This window comes from Tursiops truncatus, chromosome 14, assembly GCF_011762595.2.
Source record: "Tursiops truncatus isolate mTurTru1 chromosome 14, mTurTru1.mat.Y, whole genome shotgun sequence".
Lineage (NCBI taxonomy): Eukaryota > Metazoa > Chordata > Mammalia > Artiodactyla > Delphinidae > Tursiops > Tursiops truncatus.
In genome coordinates, this window is record NC_047047.1 from 9,601,416 (window position 1) to 9,621,311 (window position 19,896).

Sequence of the window (19,896 nt, forward strand, 5' to 3'; positions counted from 1 at the left end):
AGTGGATGGATGGATGACATCCAGGTGGATGACAACCAGGAATCAATAGAAATGAGAAGAGACTATAAGCAAGCAGATGAAAAACAAAACAAGACTATTTTTGAAGTATAGTTGATACAGTATTGTGTTAGACAAAACAGGGCTTTGACACAGGTCTTGGTCTGACATCTTGGGCAGAAGCTATCTGTCACCTGAAGTCATCTGTTTATTCCAAAGGTCTTTGGTCAGCTGTATGCTTCTGAAGACCAGCTGCTTCTAGAGCATCTGGGAGAATCCTCAATTTGAAGTCCTCTACTGGAATAGGCTTCCAGTTGTGTCAATTCGGAAATTCTTCTTTAGTTGTAAAATATGTATTGAAGAATTGACCCCCTGGAGTTTCACTGCTGTATTTGTTAACAGCACCCGATAAGGTTCTATACAATAAGGTTCAAGAACAATTTTTCTCTGATGTCTCAGACAAAAATCTCATGGTTGAAGATCACCAAGAAGCTATTTAGGAAGATGCTGGGGGAAGATGTCCTTAGCCTGCTGATGATAGGACTGGGTAGAGTACATGAATCCCTTGTAATATTCTGCCATGTCTGCATGCAGCAGGGTAGAGTCTAGTATTGGAAGTGGAATCTCTAAATAAATGGGTTCAGTTCTTAGATAGCTGATGTATCCCCAAGGGAGTGAACCATACGGCCATAAGGGCTTCTGGGAGTACCCTTGGCCAGGGAGCTAAAGGGTTTCTGAGATTTTTGCTAATTTTAAGTTAAGGATGTCACTGATTCCTGTAAAGTGTGTGCTTTGATCACCTGATATAAAAAATGGGATGTGATAGGTTGGATACACAAAATCAAGCAGCTTTTAGTAAGGACTATAGCTTTTCATAGCAGCTAAATGCTTCAGTCCATCATAAAAATAGACATATTAAAAACTAAAACATTCCCATTTCATGAAGGGTAGGAGCTGGATAAAATCCATCTGAAGGTGTCCAAGGATCTTGGAGGCTTTGGTTCCAGGCCATGTCCCACCTTTAGCTTTGTCAAGATTATGATTATAGGTGACACGTGACCTAAAAATAACCTGTTAAAAAGTTTTCTTTTTAAAGTTTATTTACCAATGTTAATTTAAGATTGTAACCAATTTGTATCATGATGTGTAGTTTCATGGAAAAATTCAGCTACCATCTGAAATCATCTGGCACCACCAAGTGGCCACCTTGGGAGCCCCAGTGATGATCTGAGTGAAGGTTACATTTTTTAACATTCTTCTTTTTCAGAGTCAGGGGCTAAACGTTGATATTCTATAGTGGCCTCTCTGAATTCCTCCAGAGATTTATCCTTTGAGGGTTTAGTTAGGAACCTCACCTGGGTTAAGGCTGCTTGTTTGGCCTAATGATCTGCTAGTGCATTTCCTTTCACTTCCATATTATCTCTTTTATATGAGCCTCAGCCCTTATAATAGCCACCTCTCTAGGAAACAGGAGTGAATCCATAAGTTCTTGTTGTCCGTTTTTGATGGGGATTCTAGGAGAGGTTAGGAAACCTTCTTTGTTTCAAAGCATCTCAAAGTCATGTTCTGATCTCAAGCATATCTCGTATCTGTGTACGCGCTTACCCTCTGGTCTTTGGCCAGTCGACTAACTGTATAGAGTTAGTGCAATAAGTTCTGCCATCTGGGCTGACTGTAACTCAGGTAGAAAGGACTACATTCTAAAGAGAACTTAAATTAGTGACACCATATCCTTCTTGATAACCTTTGGTTTCATATTTGAGATATGCTTCATCAACAAAAAAATATTAGTTCAGAATTCTTAATTGGAGTCTCTAGTAAATCTGAGCAAGGTACAGAAAGTTTCCTAACTAAGGTAAGACAATCATGAGGTTCTCCTTCTGTTAGGGGCAGGAGTGTGGCAGGGTTCAGGGTGCTGCAGTAGTGAACAGAAATGTGAGAGGGAGAGAGTAACAGAATATAAAATAATAAGATGTTAATTAGCAGGCTGACAGTGTAAACTCTTTTCACAGATGACATGATCTGATATGTAGAAAATCCTAAGAAATACACTAAAAACCTATTGGAATAAATGAATTCAGCAAAGTTCCTGGATACAATCAGACCAATATACAAAAATCAATAATATTTCCATACATGATCCATAAAAGAAACAAACCGATAAACTGGACTTCATCAAAACTGAAACCTTTTGCTTGGTGAAAGACCCTATTAAGAGGATGAAAAGACAGGCTACAGGCTGGGAGAAAATATTTGCAGACAACTTATTTCGAAATGTACTCCCATCTAGAATATACAAAGAACTCTCAAAACTCAATAGTAAAAGAAACCAAGCAATCCAACTAGAGAGTGAGCAAACATTTCACCAAAGAGGACATATAGATGGCAAACAAGCACGTGAAAAGACATGCAAACATCATTACCTATTAGGGAAATGTAAATTAAAACCATGATGATTTATCACTACTCAGCTACTAGAACAGCTTAAAAAAGTGTTTTTTAAGTGACAATTCTAAATGCTAGTGAGGATCAGAGGAAGTTGTTCTCACACATTGCTGGTGGAAATATAAAATGGTACGGCCACTATGAAAGAGTTTGGCCGTTCTTAAAAAACAAAAGATACCTTTACCATGCAATCTCACTGCTTGGCATTCATTCCAGAGAAATGAAAGCTTATGCCCACACAAAAACATGTACATGATGGGTATATACCTCTAAGTATTGAAAGCAGGGACCTGAAAATCTATTTGTACCCCATGTTCATAGCAGTATTATTCACAATAGCAAAAAGGTAGAAGCAACCCAACTGTCCATTGGCAGATGGATAGATAAACAAAATACAGTATATACATCCAATGGAATATTATTCAGCCTTTAAAAAGGAAGGAAATTCTGACACATGCTACACAAGGATGAACCTTGAGGACATTATGTTAAGTGAAATAAGCCAATCACAAAAGGACAAACACTGTATGATTCTACTTATAGGAGATAGTTAATCAAATTCATAGAGACAGAAAATAGAATGGTGGTTGCCAGAGACTGGCGAGAGAAAGGAATAGAGAGTTTCTGTTTTGCAAGATGAAAAGAGTTCTGGAGATGGATGGTAGTGATGGTTGCCAACAATATGAATGGACTCAATGCTCTGAACTGTACACTTAAAAACAGTTAAGATGGTAAATTTTATGTTACGTGTATTTTAGCACAATTTGAAAATTTTTAAATGTCAAAAAATGCACATGAATATTCACAGCAGCTTTGTTTGGAACAGCCAAAAATTGGAGAAAAACTACCTATCCTACAATGATGAATGGTGGAACAAAAGGAAGAACTATTGATGCATTCAACAACTTGGATGTACATCAATGGTATTATGCTAAGTGAAAAAAGCCAATCTCTCTATTCCATTTATATAACATTCTCAAAATGACAGCATTTTAGATATAGAGAACATACTAGTGGTTGCCAAGGGTTAGGGATGGTTGGGGAAGACAGAAGAGGGAGAATGTGACTCTAAAGAGAAAGCACAAGGGATCTTTGTGATGATAGTTCTGTATCGTGATTATGGTGGTTATAGAAATCTACACGTGATAAAAAGTGTATAGAATTACACACCACCCCCAAGAATGCATGTAAACTGATAAAATCCAAATGAAGTCTGTGAATTGTATCAATGTGTACAATGGTTTTGATACTGTATTATAGTTATACGCTTGACCCTTGAACAACATGGGTTTGGACTGCATGAGTCTGCTTATATGCAAATTTTTTTCCATAAATACTGCTGTACTACATGATAGGCGATTGGTTAAATCCATGGATGCAACAGTACGAATTCAGAGGGCCAACTATGGGACCTGATCACCCATGGATTTTGGTATCCGTGGAGCCAATCCTCTGTGGATACTGAGAGATGACTGTATAAGATGTCACGATTGGGAAAAACTGGGTGAGGGGTGCATGGGACCTTTCTGTCCTATTTTTGCAGCTCCCTATAAGTCTGTAATTATTTCAAAATGACAAGTTAGAAAAAACAAACAAACCAGAACTTGACTGCTTGGCCATGGGCCAGCAAGTTCCCTTGTGACCTGAGCTGTCCATCACGAACTGGGTGCCATCTGACCCACCAAGCCATAAAGCTGGGCACACAGCAGCACGCCATCATCAAGTGGAAGTGGTATATATGAAGCTGGGCTCAAGCAGATCCTGGAGGCACAAGAAATTGACTTCCTCATGACCATGGCCTCTACTCTTGCGACATTATCTTCTCTCTCCAACCCCTACCTACAGCTTCACGGTAACCTCCCTCTGCCCAGTTGCCTGAAGAGGAAAACTCTTGGGTTCTGCATGGTATGCGTCACCTAAAAGGACACAGCTGCACAACATCTCACTTTGGGAAGGCTCTGCGGGACAGTGATGAAGAGAAATCCTCTCAGTGGGCAGAAATTTGAGCAGTGCACCTCGTTGTTCATTTTACCTGATCAGAAGCACAGAGCCATGCTTTTTCATGCGCTGTGGCTAATGGCTTGGCTGGATGGTCAGGTACTTGAAAGGAGTATGATTAGAAAATTCAAGGAAGCCTGACAAGGAGTCTGGGGAGAGGTGTGTCGACAGACTTCTCTAATTTGGCACAGAATGTTAAGATAATTATGTTCCATATGAATGCTTACCAAAGGGTGCCCTCCACAGAGGAGGATTTTAATGAGGTGGACAGAATAACCAACCTGTGAATGTCAGTCAGCCTCCTTCCACAGAAATGGACTCAAGAACAAAGCACTAGGGATGGAGGTTACGTTTGCGCTCAGCAACATGGACTTCCACTCACCAGGGCCAATCGGGCTCCAGCCACGGCTTGGTGCGCAATATTCCAACAGCAGAGACCAACACTGAGCCCCCAATATGACACTACTTCCCGAGGATTAGCCAGCTATCTGGTTGCAGATTGATTACATCGGGCCAGTTCTATCATGGAAGGAGCAGCACCTTGTTCTGACTGGAACAGACACTCTGGATATGGATTTGTCTTCATTGCCCGCAATGCTTCTCCCAAAACAACTATCCAGAGCTTTGCTGGAGTTGGGTATGAATAGCTTTTTCATTCTCCTATTTATTTCCCCCCCTCGGACCTTCACTGAGACCCTCTCCGTGCTCGTCCGTACCTCGCACTTCTGGTTGGGAAGAGTCCGCAGCATCAGCTCCGTTCCGAGGGAGGAGGATGTCACCGGCTCGCGCTCCCGCCGCCCTGTAGATCCCGACGGTGCCGCCGGGTCCCTGGAGAGAACACCGTGAGCCAGCCCCGGCCACACCGGCAGCCAGCCCAAGCCCCGCCCCTGGGTCCTAACGCGAGGTCCCCCGCGGGGGCTGTCCGAGGCTGCGCCGTACTCATCCTACTTTGCTTCCCGTCCAGACAACCCCTCACTCGGGCCTGCGTTGCGGGGCGGCACCCTGGCCTCAGAAATTCAGTCTCGGGCCGAGGTCCGCGGCCGTTGGACGAGGAGCAGTCGCGGCAGGCGGTGGGAAGGCTGCCCGGACGGAGGCGCTCGTGGGTCTCCACCATGGCGGCGACGGTGCGCGCTGCGGGAATTCTCCCTGTGCTGTGTGGCGCGCCGGCGGGTGAGAGCCAGGACGCTGGGAGCAGGGGCTCTGAGCGGGGCGGGAGTGGGGGTTCGCCCAGGGCTTGCAGACACCCGGGTGGAAAGAAGCGAGAAGCCGCAGCCCCGGCGTCTCACGCCCGGCTCTTGTCCCGCTGGGACCTGCTGTGTGACCTTGTGCGCGTCCGCATCCTCTCTGGGTCGCAGGGCCCGGGTCTGTAAATTGAGGGTGGACTGGACGCGGTCCAGAGTCTCTTCCAGTTCACCAGGCCGCTCGTGCATGCTCGGTTAAAAGGGGCAGGGTAGTGGCAGGCGAGCATCGCCTTCCCCGCGGGCGTGATTCACAGGTTCATTTGGTGATGTTGATGTGGGGTTCGAGGTGGATGGCGGCCAGCGAAGCTCGAAAGGGAAATAGGCTGCCCTCCAGCTTGAGTCGGATAGGATTAGTGTCAGTTATTTTAGATTCCGGGCTGATCAGTGCCCTTTATTAAAAAGAAGGATGTTTGGAATGTCAGTAGTTTTGCTCTTATTGTCCTCCCCCACCCCTAGTTGGTTGTTTGCAGCCCGAGGAAAGACAGTCTGCTATCCTCCAGCCTGATGTTTATCTCTAGGAACCACTTCGTAATTAATTTGACCTCTATTCGCTCTATTTTATTGTAAACCCACAATCCAGCATTCGTAATTCCGAAATCCAAAGATCTGTAAAAATCGAAAAGTTCTTTTTAGTAACTCATTTTGTTGGGAAACTTGACCTGCAATCGTTTGTAGGAAAATCTGACCTGAGCATTTTTTACTTTTGTTTATGTTGTGACCACCTCCTCCTTTTCCAAAGCCCCGATCAAATAGCACTTAGCATGTGTAGCTTTCTTTCATGAGCTCTTATGTGTAGCAGGGACTGTCTTAAACTCTTTATGCTTTTTTCCTTGCTTCATCTTCACAATGCCTTTATGAGATAGATGCCTTTATTACTCCCATTTTACAGATGAAGGAATTAAGGCACACAGAGGTTGAGAAACTTGTTCAAAGTTAGACTGGGAGGATGTCAGGTTTTTGCACCCACACCACCTGGCTCCAGAGCCTCTTTATTTCTTTCCTTCTTTTTTTCTTTTTTTCTTTTTCTAGTGTATAAACTTTTTTTGGTAGTGGCTTTATTGGGATGTAATTTACGTACCACAGGATTCATCTTCTTAAAGTATACAGTTCAGTGGTTTTTAGTGTATTCACAGAGCTGTGCAACCATCACCACAGTCAATTTTAGAACATTTTCATCACCCCAAAAAGAAACCCTGTACTCTTTTAGCTAGCATCCCCCCAGACCCCCATTGCCCCCAGCCCTGGGCAACCACTAATTTACTTTTTTCTCTATAGTTTGCATGTTCTAGAGATTTCATATAAATGGAATCAAGTAATATGTGATCTTTTGTGACTGGCTTCTTTCACTTAGCATAATGTTTTCCAGATTTGTCCATGTTGTAGCATAAATCAGTACTTAATTCCTTTTTATGGCTGAATAATATTCTGTTGTGTGTATATACCACATTTTGTTTATCTATTCAGCATTTAGGTAGTTTGTACCTTTTGGCTATTATGCCTACTGTGGCTGTAAATATTTGTGTGCAGTGTTTTTGTATGTACTTATATTTTCATTTCTCATGTGTATACACCTTGGAGTGGAATTGCTGGATCAAATGGCGACTCCATGTTTCACTTTTTGAGGAACTGCTAGACTGTTGTCTAAAGTAGCTGCACCTTTTTACATTCCCACCAGCATGAGGATTTTTATTTCTCCACATCCTTGTCAACACTTGTTATTTTCTGTCTTTTTGACTGTAGTCATCCTAGTGGGTGTGAAGTGGTATCAATTTGTGGTTTTGATTTGCATTTCCCTGATGGCTAATGAACGTCTTTTTCTGTGCTTCTTGTCCATTTCTATATGTTCTTTGGAGAAATGTCTGTTCTAATCTATATCCATTTTTAAACTGGGATGTCTTTTTATTAGTGAATTGTAAGAGTTCTTTATATTTTCTAGATACAAGTCCCTTGTCAGATAAGTGATTTGTAAAATCTTCTCCCCATCTGTGTGTTGTCTTTTCATTTTCTTGATAGTGTCCTTTGAAACACAAACGTTTTAAATTTGGCTAATGTCTGATTTACCTGTTTTTGGTTTCTGTTGCTTATGCTTTTAGTGTCATATCTAAGAAACCATTGCAAAATCCAAGGTCATAATTATTTACCCTTATGTTTTATTCTAAAGGTTTTATAGTTTTTGCTCTTACCTTTAGGTCTTTGATCCATTTTGAGTTAAGTTTTATGTATGGTATAAGTAGGGCTCCAACTTCATTCTTTTTGCATGTGAATACTCAGTTGTCCCAGCATCATTTGTTGGAAAGATTATTCTTTCTCCACTGGTTTTTCTTGGCACCTTTTTCAAAAATTAGTGTCCAGTGAATGTTGTCAGAGCCTGTTCTGAAGTACTGTACTGTGTGAAGTGATACACCATATAATTACAGCCTGGCGCTGCAGGGGCTCCTGATGAAAGAGGGAGCAGAGTGCTGTGGGAATTGGGGAGCCTTCACCGAGAGGTGGTGTTTCAGGCAAACCAGGAGAACCTGTCAAAGACACAGTAAAGGATTCAAGAGCTGAGTGTGTTCCATACTGACTGCGAGTCTGGTGTGGCCAGAGGGGGATGGAGAGGAGAGTGGTGGAGATGACGCTGACGTGGAAGGTTGGGGCCAAGCCACAGCCCTGTAGGTGATGCTGAGGAGTTTTGAATTTGTTCTGCAGATAGTAGGGAGCCAAAGAATGATATATCAGGGCTGTGCGGTGACTAGACTTGTAGTTTTAGAAAGGCCTGCCTGTTACCAAAGGGAAAAGGGGAGGGGGGTAAATTAGGAGTTTGAAATAAGCAAAAAAAAAAAAAAAAAAAAAGAGAGAGAGAGAGAAGGGCCTGCTTGACAGCAGATGGTGAATTAGAGGGAGACTGGAGGCAGACTGGAGACCTGTTAGGAGACTGTCAACAGGAGACTGTCCTTACCCCGTGGCTGAGGGATGGAGCTTGAACAAAGAGGGGCGGTGAGGCTGTAGGAGGGTGTGTAGCTGAGAGGTGGATTGATTTTTGAGGAGAATCTCTAGGGCTTGGTAACAGGTCAGATGTGAGAGTGAAGGAGCCGATGTGATGTGATTTCATTTACTTGGGCAAGTGGTCATGGAGCCCAGAAATTACTCATTTACTTGTCTTGATTCTTTTATTCTATAGATAATACTATTCTTTAGGTGTTAAAAAATGTTTCTTTTCATGTAGAAATGGATCTTAATTTTTTTTTTTTAATTTATAGGTCATCTATGGTCCAGGCAGCTTTACCTAAACAGCTTTCCAGCAGCTTCCATTTTGGCATTGAAGACTGTTCCCAGCAATGGTGAGATTTATTTATCTAACTACCTTTTCTTATAAGAGCTAGTGTTAAGAGTACTTTATGTAGTTTTTTAAAAATGTAGAGGAATGAAGTACATTCTTTGTAATAGAAATGGATAAGGTCTAAAGAGTATTTTTCAATTTTTTAATGATTACAGCTGTTATAATTCAAGGCTTTAAAAAATAATAGCCATGATTTATTGAGTAATGACTGTGTCAGGTTAATAGTATGTTATCTTGGTTAATCCTCACACCAGTTTTTATGAGGAGTTGTTATTCCCATTTTACAGATGCTGAAGTGAGTCTCTGAGAGGCTAAGTGACTTGCTTTAAGGTCACACAGCCAGTAATGGCAGGACTGGGTCCTGAGCTGTCTTGGATACTGTGATGTGTTCTGGAAACACAGTGTTTGTAGAAGGGGTAGGGAGAGTGCTGACTGGTGGAATGACTGCACAGTTCTCGGCTCCTCCACTTTCTGCCTGTGCGACCATGAACTAATGACACCCCTTGGACCCTCAGTTTCCTCTTCTATAAAATGAGGATGGTAGTTCCTACTGTAAAGATTATTATCTTGAAACATTGTACTTCCGAAGAGTACTAAAAGGTTTATATCTTAAAACCACTTCCCAGGGCTTCCCTGGTGGCGCAGTGATTGAGAGTCCACCTGCCGATGCAGGGGACACGGGTTCGTGCCCCGGTCCAAGAAGATCCCACATGCTTGGCGTACCGCAAAAAAAAAAAACAAAAAAAAAAACCACTTCCCTTTTCTAGGCCTTCTCATCTTCCAGTGACACTTTAACTTCCATCTGGTTATATTTCTAAACAGATAGTGTATATACTTGTTCTTTTTTCTGTTAACATAGTTATGCTAATTGAAGATTTAATTAGGCACCATCCCTGCTTTTTCTGAGCATAGTTGTAAGCACAGTTTTGGTCGAATCTGTAGGCAGTTATGTATATGTTCTTCACAGCCGAGCTAGGTAGTACAGTTGACCCTGTACAACCAAAACGGGTTTAAACTGCACGGGTCCAATTATATGTGGATTTTTTTCAAGAAATAAGTACTACAGTACCATGCAATTCGAGGTTGGTTGAATCCAAGGATGTGGAATCGCAGATAGGGAAGGCCAACTATATGTTATACGTGGATTTTTAACTGGCGGGGGGGGTCAGTGCCCATCACCCTCACGCTGTTTAAGAGTCAGCTGTATTCTCTTATTATGTTTCCTTTCTCCTACAACATTTTCTTTTCCCTAGAGTTAGTAATTGCCTTGTTTTTAAAAAATTGCTTTGTATTCTTTGTACCTGTCGTAGTATTTTCGTAAAGGCTGCAACAGGTTGGTCAGAAATAGCAATAATTTTTCTAAAATCCCTGAAACACATCACTAATTAACCAGTTTGATTTAATAGAAGAGATTTAAATTAGAAGGAAGAAATTCTTCATGGTGAAAACTGTTAAACACTGAAGTGAAACCTTCAAGGGCAGACTCTGTCTTTGAAGAAGTCCACCCAAGGGAGCTTCCTGGGCTTGGCCCTCTGTGGACTCCATGCTATTCCTGACATGGAGACTTCATGGTCTGAAATTAATAAGCATTCAAAGGATCAGAGCAAAATTGTTAATTGATCATTGGTGGATGATAATCTGTAATTGGACTTCAAATGTGATTTAGCATGAGCTGCTGCCACCTCCTGTTTTAAAAAGCAGAATGCAATTTGAGCAAACAGTTGTAGCAACAGCACATTGAAAGAGATTATTTCTGAAGTCTGAAGTTGATTTCTTTCTATTTTTGACAGTTGGACCTTTGTAGGCTAACTACATTATTATTTGTGAATAGTATTTTGGTCTTTAGAAAAAGATTAAAGAATTCTAAATTTGATGGTAGTGATTTTTACACTCTTAAAGTATGTCAAGGATTGTAGTTCTAAACTACAAGAATAAATTCATGTGCACTTGATATTTTGTTGAAGATTGAGAAGGTTACAAGGAGAACTAAAATGTGTCCAACATAATGGGATTTAGAATGATTATTGAAGATCTGAATATATTTAAAATGAAAAGCCAGTATTTTCTATTTACTTTTAATTGAGTAATTTACAAAGTAAGCTAATAGGTCCAGAGAGACCTCACTATGTCATCTAAGCCAGCCTCCAGAAGTTTTATTTTTTAAAGAAAGACTGTCCTCGAAATATGATTCTTAGGGCTTCCCTGGTGGCACAGTGGTTGAGAGTCCGCCTGCCGACGCAGGGGACACGGGTTTGTGCCCCAGTCCGGGAAGATCCCACATGCCGCGGAGTGGCTAGGCCCGTGAGCCATGGCTGCTGGGCCTGTGCGTCCGGAGCCTGTGCTCCGCAACGGGAGAGGCCACAACAGTGAGAGGCCGTGTACCGCAAAAAAAAAAAAAAGATTCTTAAAAGTTGAGGATTTTAGTGACTTATTTTTATTAGTAACAGTTAATTTTTTGGTGCTGGCAGTGTTTCTCCATAGGTGTGGAGCATCTAACAAAGTTTTATTCCATCTACCTGCAGGCTGTTTGTCATCTCCAGGAACCAGAGACAACCGTCATTTTATCAGCTTGACCCGTGCGCTACAGACACAGTGCTGTATTTCTTCTCCCAGTAACTTGATGGGCCAACAGTATAGATTCTATAGTTTCTTCACTAAATGTACGTAGACTGGCCACAAACTTCCCATTTCATGAAACAGGAAAATAAAAGGTGGATTTGTATCTTAATTTTTCTTCTTTTTCTTTTTCCTCCTTAAATGAACTAACACTTCAGAGATTAATATATGATGTACAGGCGTACCTCATTTTAATGTATTAATGATGATGTACAGGCGTACCTCATTTTATTGCACTTCACTGTATTGGGCTTTGTGGATATTGCGTTTTTGACATATTTAAGGTTTGTGGCAACCTGTGTTGAACAAATCTATCTGCACCATTTTTTCCAACAGCATTTGTGTGTTGTCTCTGTGTCATATTTTGGTAATTCTTGCAATATCTCAGACTTTTTAGTTATTATTATATTTGATATGGTGATATGTGATCAGTGGTCTTTGATGTTGCTACTATGACTGGCTGAAGATTAGCATTTTTTAGCAGCAGAGTATTTTTTATTTTATTTTTGAATATTTTTTAAATTAAAGTATATATATTGTTGTTTTAGACATAATGCTATTGCATGCTTAAGACTGCAGTATAGTATAAACGTAACTTTTACAGGCACTGGGAAACCAGAAAATTTGTGTGACTCACTTTATTGTGATATTTGCTTCGTCACAGTGGTCTGGAACCAAACCCACAATGTCTCCAAGGTACGCCTGTGCTATTCAAATAAAAATGTTCCTCCATGTACCTCCTAGAATTATCTTACATGCTACCAGTTGTACTATACACACTTTTGGGAGTACTGGTTTACTTTAATCCCCTCATTTGGGGCACCTGAGGTTTAAAGGACCTGTGGAATCCCTGGAATGCCAGGATGGAATTGTGGCCCAAATCCCTGCTGATTTAGATTCACACCAAGAATATACTCAAAATCTGTTTTCAGTTGCACTTTAGTTGAGGAGATAGGACTAATCAGGAAAAGTTAATTTTAAGGAGATGTTGTTTTACTAATATTACTCCTACCTGAGATAGTATTTGAGAGTCCAGTCTGAACTGAAATTAGCTTGTAAGAAATGGAGATTGAATCCACAATTCAGCATTAGGCAAATTAAAAGAAATTAGGATTATAAAGCCAATTCATTTTAGACTGTTTGGTAAATACAGAATCAAAAAGCAAAAAATCACTTGTAATCCTACTACCCTGAAATCCTGGATTTGCTGCTATTTTCATACAGCAGTACGCTATACATTTTCCCATGACAGTACATGGGCTTCTCCAGTGCAGTGTCATAACTGTAGAATATTTCATTGTGTGGGTACAGATCACTTTAATTTGGATTAAATTAAATAATGACCTACTAGGTCATTTGTGTAACTATGCAGAAAAGAGGACCAGATGATGGGGCATTGCAAGTAGCACAGTCTTCCTTGTATCAGAGGATTTTGGTGTAAAGAGAAAAGAGAGGTGGGTAGAGTTGGAGCCATGAGGCTCTTGGTGCCCCCAGCCCCAGTGTTTTCTGAGAGCTGACTTTGTGCTTCGATGGTGGTGGTTGGGGGGTGTTGGGCGGGTGTATATCCGACTTACAGGCCTTTTTAAAAATAGTCTTTTCCCTGCCCTGAAAGGCCTTTTCTCTAACTCTTCTTGTTCTAGAGGTGCCCCTTGCCCTCTGAGACCACTCACACCTGCCTCTGACTCTCCATTAGCCTCCCTTCTTCCTCAGTCATAGGACTCTGTACCCTTATGAGTTTATTGCTCCCAAGTCAGGGCGGGGTGGGGGTGAACTCAGTTGAAACCAGCATGGGGCTAGTTTTTGCTGTTTTAATAGGAACTAGTCTTTGACTTTCTAAATCTCTTCCAAGAAATAAAGAAAACCATAATTTTTTCAAAACTCATTAAGATTTCCTAAAAATGTTTAACATTGTATTTGTAAATCTATCCCTGTGCCATAGAGGGTCCACCATTAAATGGTGGAATCTTTTAAATCTTCGTCTTAATATTGTTTCTTTTAAAATTGAATCCCTTTTAGTCTTAATGAGTGATTTGCTTATTCTGATTCTAAGAGAAACTGTAATTGATGGACCTCCTTATGCCTCCATTAAAAGTGCTCTCTCTGTGAACTTTCAAGTTTTTGATGGCGTTTATAGATACCATCATTTTTAAGCAATTAGGAAAGAAAAGCAGTCTTTAGTGAGAGTTTAGTTTGAGGTTGGTAATTTTATTTCAAACCTGTGGTTCTTTTAAAAGAATCAGTGTCAGCCTAAAGTTTGAAGTTAACCCTTTGCTTTGATCAGGGATACACAACGCAGCATGTGATGTGGAAGCTTACTTACTTTTGTGAGCTTCAGTTATGCAGATCATCTGTAATAATACATTTGTATTTTTAAAAACAGGGTACTGTATAGCTATAAAGCATTTAAAAATATTATAAATCCAAAGCATTTTTCCCTTTTCATGTTATCTACCCAAAGGATCAAGGTGTAAGGCCTTTCAGGAGGCTAGCAGGTAGAACTTTCATTTTTATTATTTTTAAAAATTTTTACTGGAGTATAGTTGCTTTACAATGTTGTGTTAGTTTCTACTGTACAGCAGACTGAATCAGCTATATGTATAATATAGATCCCCTCTTTTTGGGATTTCCTTCCTATATAGGTCCCCACAGAGCATTGAGTAGAGTTCCCTGAGCTATACAGTAGGTTCTTACTAGTTATCTGTTTTATGCATAGTATCAATAGTGTATATATAGTGTATATATGTCAATCCCAATCTCCCAATTCATCCCACCCACCCCCTCTTACCCCCTTGGTATGGTAGAACTTTTAAAGCTTAAGGGCTCAGAAGAGGAGAATGAAGATACTCATTTGAGTTCTAGAATATGTTTAATATTTCAGGCATGTAGATATATGTATCTTAGATTTTTGACTAGTACAACATTTGTATGGCTCTGATTCTTTATTAAATTGGTAATGGAACAATCTGTGGTCATAAAATCAATTGGTGATACTGTGAAAGGTAGAAGTCCTTGTGAAGACAATTTAAATCTAGTAAACAACATAGCTAGCTAAACAACATAGACCAGTAAAATTCAGAAGTGGTCAAAAGTAAAGAATCTGAATATTCCACAAGTACAAAGGGGAAAATACTGCTTGTAATTTATGATAGAAAAAGATCTGGGGACCCTGGAAATTCACAAATGGAAATAAATCAGCAGTGTCAGGGTCTATATATAAAGAAAAAGACAACAACAGTGATTTAAGAAATACCCACATACACATGCAGGTATTAACTATCAGACCTCTACACACTCATTCTTTTGCAAGTATTGGTTAGGCTATAATCAGAGTTGAAGGTGAATTTGGGCATCTCATTTTGAAGGATATACAGAGATGTTTAGGGCATTTACAGAATAGAGCAAACAATCCAAATTATTAAGATTTTTGGGTTCAAATTGCAGTGTTGGTACTTTGGGCTAAGAGATCTGTATTTTGGAAGTCTAGTTACTGATTATCTCAATAGTTATAATGGAGGCAAGAGGGCAGGGAAGAGACTGGTCACACAGTTGTTAAAATGTCTGGGAGACAAATCTACTGGAAAGTAACAGGGATTGAAATATGGTTGTCTTTTGTGGGGGAAGGCCATATTCTGTAAAAGGAGTAGACTCGCTTCCTCTTGGGCTTTCCAAATGTAACCATGTGATGTGTACAAAGAATGTTTCAATTTTGCTTTCATTGCCGTAATGATATGTGACCCGACTTCTTCCAGCCTTTTGTATTCAACAGGAATAAATCAATAGACCGTAGATCATTTCTTGAAGAAATTTTTTAAAACCTATTTCTTTATAGTGACAGCAGATGAGCTGTGGAAAGGTGCCTTAGCAGAGTCTGGTGCCGGAACAAGAAAAGGAAGAGGCAAAAGAACTAAGAAAAAGAAAAGAAAAGATTTGAACAGGGGTCAGATCATCGGTGAAGGTAAACTTATTTATAAAAACAGCTAATGTGCTTTCTAAGATTTTTTCTCCAAAATTTTATAGATATTTTACAAACTAGAAGCATAAAACATTTCTCATGAAGGGTATTAGGTTCTGTGATTTTAGGGTCCAGCCAAATGGCTTATTGCCCCATGATTCAGGGAAAGGAAAATCCCATAGAAAGGGATTCATTCATTTAGTTATTCATTCAACAAGCCTTAAATGCCCTTGTGTGGCATCTGCTGCAAAAGTCCCTATCCTCAGAGAACTTACGATTCAGAGGTAGAAGGTGGAATAACTGGAGAACTGGCTTAACTTTCTCTCTGAAGGGCCAGGTAGTAAATACTTTTTTAGCCTTATGGGCCACATGGTCTCTGTTCCAACTATACAACTCTGCTGTTGTAGCACAAGAACAGTCATAGACAATACATAACCAAATGAGCATACCTGTGTTCCAGTAAAACTTTATTTACAAAAATAAGTGGTGGGCTAGGGCTTCCCTGGTGGGGCAGTGGTTAAGAATCCGCCTGCCAATGCAGGGAACACGGGTTTGAGCCCTGGTCTGGGAAGATCCCACATGCTGCGGAACAGCTAAGCCCGTGCGCCACAACTACTGAGCCTGCGCTCTAGAGCCTGCGAGCCACAACTACTGCAGCCTGCATGCCTAGAGCCCGTGCTCCGCGACAAGAGTAGGCACCGGAATAAGAAGCCCACGCACCGCAACGAAGAGTAGCCCCTGCTCGCCACAACTAGAGGAAGCCCGCGCGCAGCAACAAAGACCTAACACAGCCAAAAATAAATAAATAAATAGATTAAAAATAAAAAAAAGTGGTGGAGTAGATTTGGATTGTGGGCCTTACTTTGCCAACTTCTGGAACACATGATTGTTTATACTTGTGTTTTTTAAAGAATAAAAATAGTATACTTGAATCAACATTCTTTACTGTGGTTGCTGACAAATTATCTTTGATAGTAATAGCCTTTTGGATGTAAAGAAAACACCTTTCACTGCACTTGTAGCTGTTGCATGTCTACTTGGATGTTTTTCTCCATGACTTACCTTATATCTTTTTTATTTATTTATTTTTTTAACATTTTAAACAATCATATATGTATACTTTCTCAATAAAAAAAATTTCTCAATAAAAAAAAATAGAGAAACCTAAAGTCCCCCTTGATGCCTTTTTTATCTCCCCCAATCCCAGTTGCCTCCCCTAAGGAAACCACTGATTTCATTTTGATGTGTTTCCTTCTGACATTTTCTAATGCTTTTATATATATAAATACCCTAAAAGGAGTATATATTTTCTTTTAAAAATAATTAGATTATGTCATATGGTACGTATTGTCTTACTTGCTTTTTTTCACTCAATAATAGGTCTTGGAAATTGTTCTATAGCAGAACCTATAGTGCTAACTTATTCTTTGAATTTAGTATAGAGTATTTCATAGGTTGGATATGCCGTAGTTCATTTTACTGTTCCAATATTGCTGGACATTTAGATTGTTTCTGTTTTTTGCCTTTACAAATAACACTTCAGTGGACATCCTTGTCCAAGCACACGTATGCCTCATACCTGCATGGGAGTGTTTTTCTAGGCAATACCAGTAAGTAGAATTACTAGCTGTTACGGTAGGTATGTTTAAAATTTTAATGAACAATGCCAAGTGGCCTGTAGAGTGATTATGTTAGCTTAAGCTCCCACCAGCGGTATCATTATCTATATACACATTGCCTGGCATTTTAATACTCAAGAAATGAATGCTTTTAAAAAAATCCTTATTTATGTATGTTTTTAAACCTTCAGGGCGTTATGGCTTCCTATGGCCTGGTCTGAATGTCCCTCTTATGAGAAATGGAGCTGTGCAGACCATTGCCCAAAGAAGCAAGGAAGAGCAGGAGAAGGTAGAGGCGGATATGGTCCGGCAGAGAGAAGAGTGGGACTGGAAGAGGAAGATGAAGGTTAAACGGGAGCGAGGATGGAGCGGAAACACATGGGGAGGCGTCAGTCTTGGCCCCCCTGACCCTGGTCCCAACGGAGGTAGCAGAGTCCTGGTTTTGCTTACATTGTGACAGAGAGAGCACTCCTATTTCTGGAATTCTTTGATATGATTTTATTTACTCGTCTGTTTAGATTGCCTTCTTCCTAAAAAGGATTTGAGCATCATTGAAATAACTTCACATTATTACCCAAATGTATTTTATGGAGCACTAGAGGCCTATAAGCCAAGAAGTATTCCACAAATAGGGGGCAAAGCACTGGGTTCTGGTGTCTTTACTGTGTGGCTTCTCAGAGCATTTGAACTTGGTGGTGTGCATATGGCTCTGTATAAGTCATCTGTGGGATGCAGTTTCCCAAATGCTGCTGGTCATTGGGTACGGAGCAGCATGGCTTGGGAGTGCTGTTTGGTTAACAGAAGAAACCAAATAGTTGTCATTAAGCCTCATAAAAGTACACATGAAATAAAAGTTGAGAATATTTATCAGACTAAATTAGAAAACAAAGTCATCTCCCCACTGCTTCCTGAGTACGTAAAGAAGTAAAAATCATCTGAAATATTCATTCTTGTCAATGAATAGGAGATGAAGAAGTAGACAAGGGTTCCGCTGCTTTCTTTAGTTCGTGTCAAAGAGGAGACGAGAGGTTGAGGTGGAGAGACTCAGGCCAGCATGCTTAGGACTGAGCAGAATGCTTCCACTGGGAGAATGAAGATACGGGAGGGAGAGAAAAAACCCATAAACTTAAGTCCCTAGGGAGGGCCCAGATTTAGAGTGTAGATAAACGGACGAACTTGTGACGGGAGAAAGGGCAGGGGACAGAGCCAGGTAAGCTGTGTTGTTGGTAGTGGAAGGAGGGGGTGGGGCCTGTGTCAATGCTGTCTCTCTGGAGCCTTCAGTTAGTCTGTGAGGAGGAGATGGGTGTGGATGAGCACGGCCACCAGAATATTGTGATGAAAAGGTAGGGTATCTGGGACGGGCCTCAGAATTATCCAGTGGACTGGGACTTGGACGGAGTTTAGAGGAAAGAAGATTGGCTGTGAGTTGATAATCGTTGAAGCTAGCTAATGGTACATAAGCTCACGTTTTACTGTTTTTTGGGGTGCTTTTTGCCTATGAATGTAAATTTTCTATAGTAAAAAGTCATTAAAAATAAAAGAACACAGAGAGTGTTTGAAATGGCTGCTGTGGTGAGAGGAGAGAGACCTAACTAAAAGGATGTAAAAGGCCAGCAGGCAGCAGGGAGGACTTGACTGAGTTGGAGACCATGAGTCTTTCGTGGCCCAAGTGTGTCCCATGCTTTGACTTCTCTACAGCAGCACCTGGCAGGTCAGGTGTGCCCAGACAGCTGCATTGATTCCATCCTGGATAGGGTGGTGGGGAGGGGAAGAGGTGAGGGAGCTGAGGATATTCACAAGACCGGGTGGAAGTGTTGGACTGTGGTGTCTTGACTGAGTGGGAGAGACTGGAAGACCAGAGGGGTGATGGGGAAGGGGAACAGTGGGCAAGAGTCTGGAGGTGCTGGGAAGCCCCAAGGACCATCACCTTTCAGTCACTGAGTGAGAGCTGGAGAGGTGGAGGATGCAGTCAGGGAGATAGTGGTCGAGTGTATGAATTTAGTGGTAGAACAGTTTCTGGTGATGATGGAGGACCAGGGTGTTGCTTTGATAGTGGCACCAAAATATCTGAGATTCTTTCTTAGTTAAAAGTCAGTGATGGGGCGTCCCTGGTGGCGCAGTGGTTGAGAGTCCGCCTGCCGATGCAGGGGACACGGGTTCGTGCCCCGGTCCGGGAAGATCCCACATGCCGCGGAGCGGCTGGGCCCGTGAGCCATGGCCGCTGAGCCTGCGCATCCGGGGCCTGTGCTCTGCAACGGGAGAGGCCACAGCAGTGAGAGGCCCGCGTACCGCAAAACAAAAAAAAAAAACAAAAATAACTTTCATACACTAATTACATAGACACATTTATCTGTATACCTGTTTCTTTTCTCCCTACAGAAACATATGATGATTTCGATACCAGAATACTTGAGGTGGGCATGCTGAATTAAATACCCAGTTAAGCCTTCGGAGAAGTTGGGATGGATGGAGTGGGGTGGGTGGAGAGGGTAAGAGGAACAGTGAGAAAAAGCCTTTGATGCATGACTTTTTCTGAGCTACAGAGCTGCTTTGGGTAAGGAAATAATGAAACTTTAATTTCAGTTACTTGATCATATTGGCTTTTCTGACTGCTGCCCTTCTGGGGGGCCACCCATTAAGGTCTCAAGACAAAGCAACTTCAGTGGTATTGTTGGTAACAGAATTTGGAGATTACATATAAATTTC

General features: G+C 41.1%; 2 protein-coding genes across 3 annotated transcripts in view; one reads left to right on the forward strand and one right to left on the reverse strand.

The window, feature by feature from the left end:
- Window positions 1–5,324, reverse strand: part of ZNF892 (zinc finger protein 892) — a 64,295-nt gene extending 58,971 nt beyond the window's left edge. Inside the window, exon 1 of the mRNA XM_019931086.3 lies at window positions 5,157–5,324. Within this exon, the coding sequence (XP_019786645.1) occupies window positions 5,157–5,189 (33 nt within the window). The 5' untranslated portion in view covers window positions 5,190–5,324. The remainder of the gene's footprint in view (window positions 1–5,156) is intronic.
- Window positions 5,325–5,398: 74 nt separating this feature from the next.
- Window positions 5,399–19,896, forward strand: part of MRPS5 (mitochondrial ribosomal protein S5) — a 36,256-nt gene continuing 21,758 nt past the window's right edge. The window contains exons 1-6 of one of the 2 annotated variants that reach the window (XM_019931094.3): window positions 5,399–5,610; window positions 8,924–9,004; window positions 11,526–11,663; window positions 15,449–15,574; window positions 17,382–17,615; window positions 19,570–19,604. In XM_019931094.3, the coding sequence (XP_019786653.1) occupies window positions 5,553–5,610; window positions 8,924–9,004; window positions 11,526–11,663; window positions 15,449–15,574; window positions 17,382–17,615; window positions 19,570–19,604 (672 nt within the window). In that variant the 5' untranslated portion in view covers window positions 5,399–5,552. The remainder of the gene's footprint in view (window positions 5,611–8,923; window positions 9,005–11,525; window positions 11,664–15,448; window positions 15,575–17,381; window positions 17,616–19,569; window positions 19,605–19,896) is intronic. The other variant, XM_004312725.4, reaches the window with a different exon arrangement.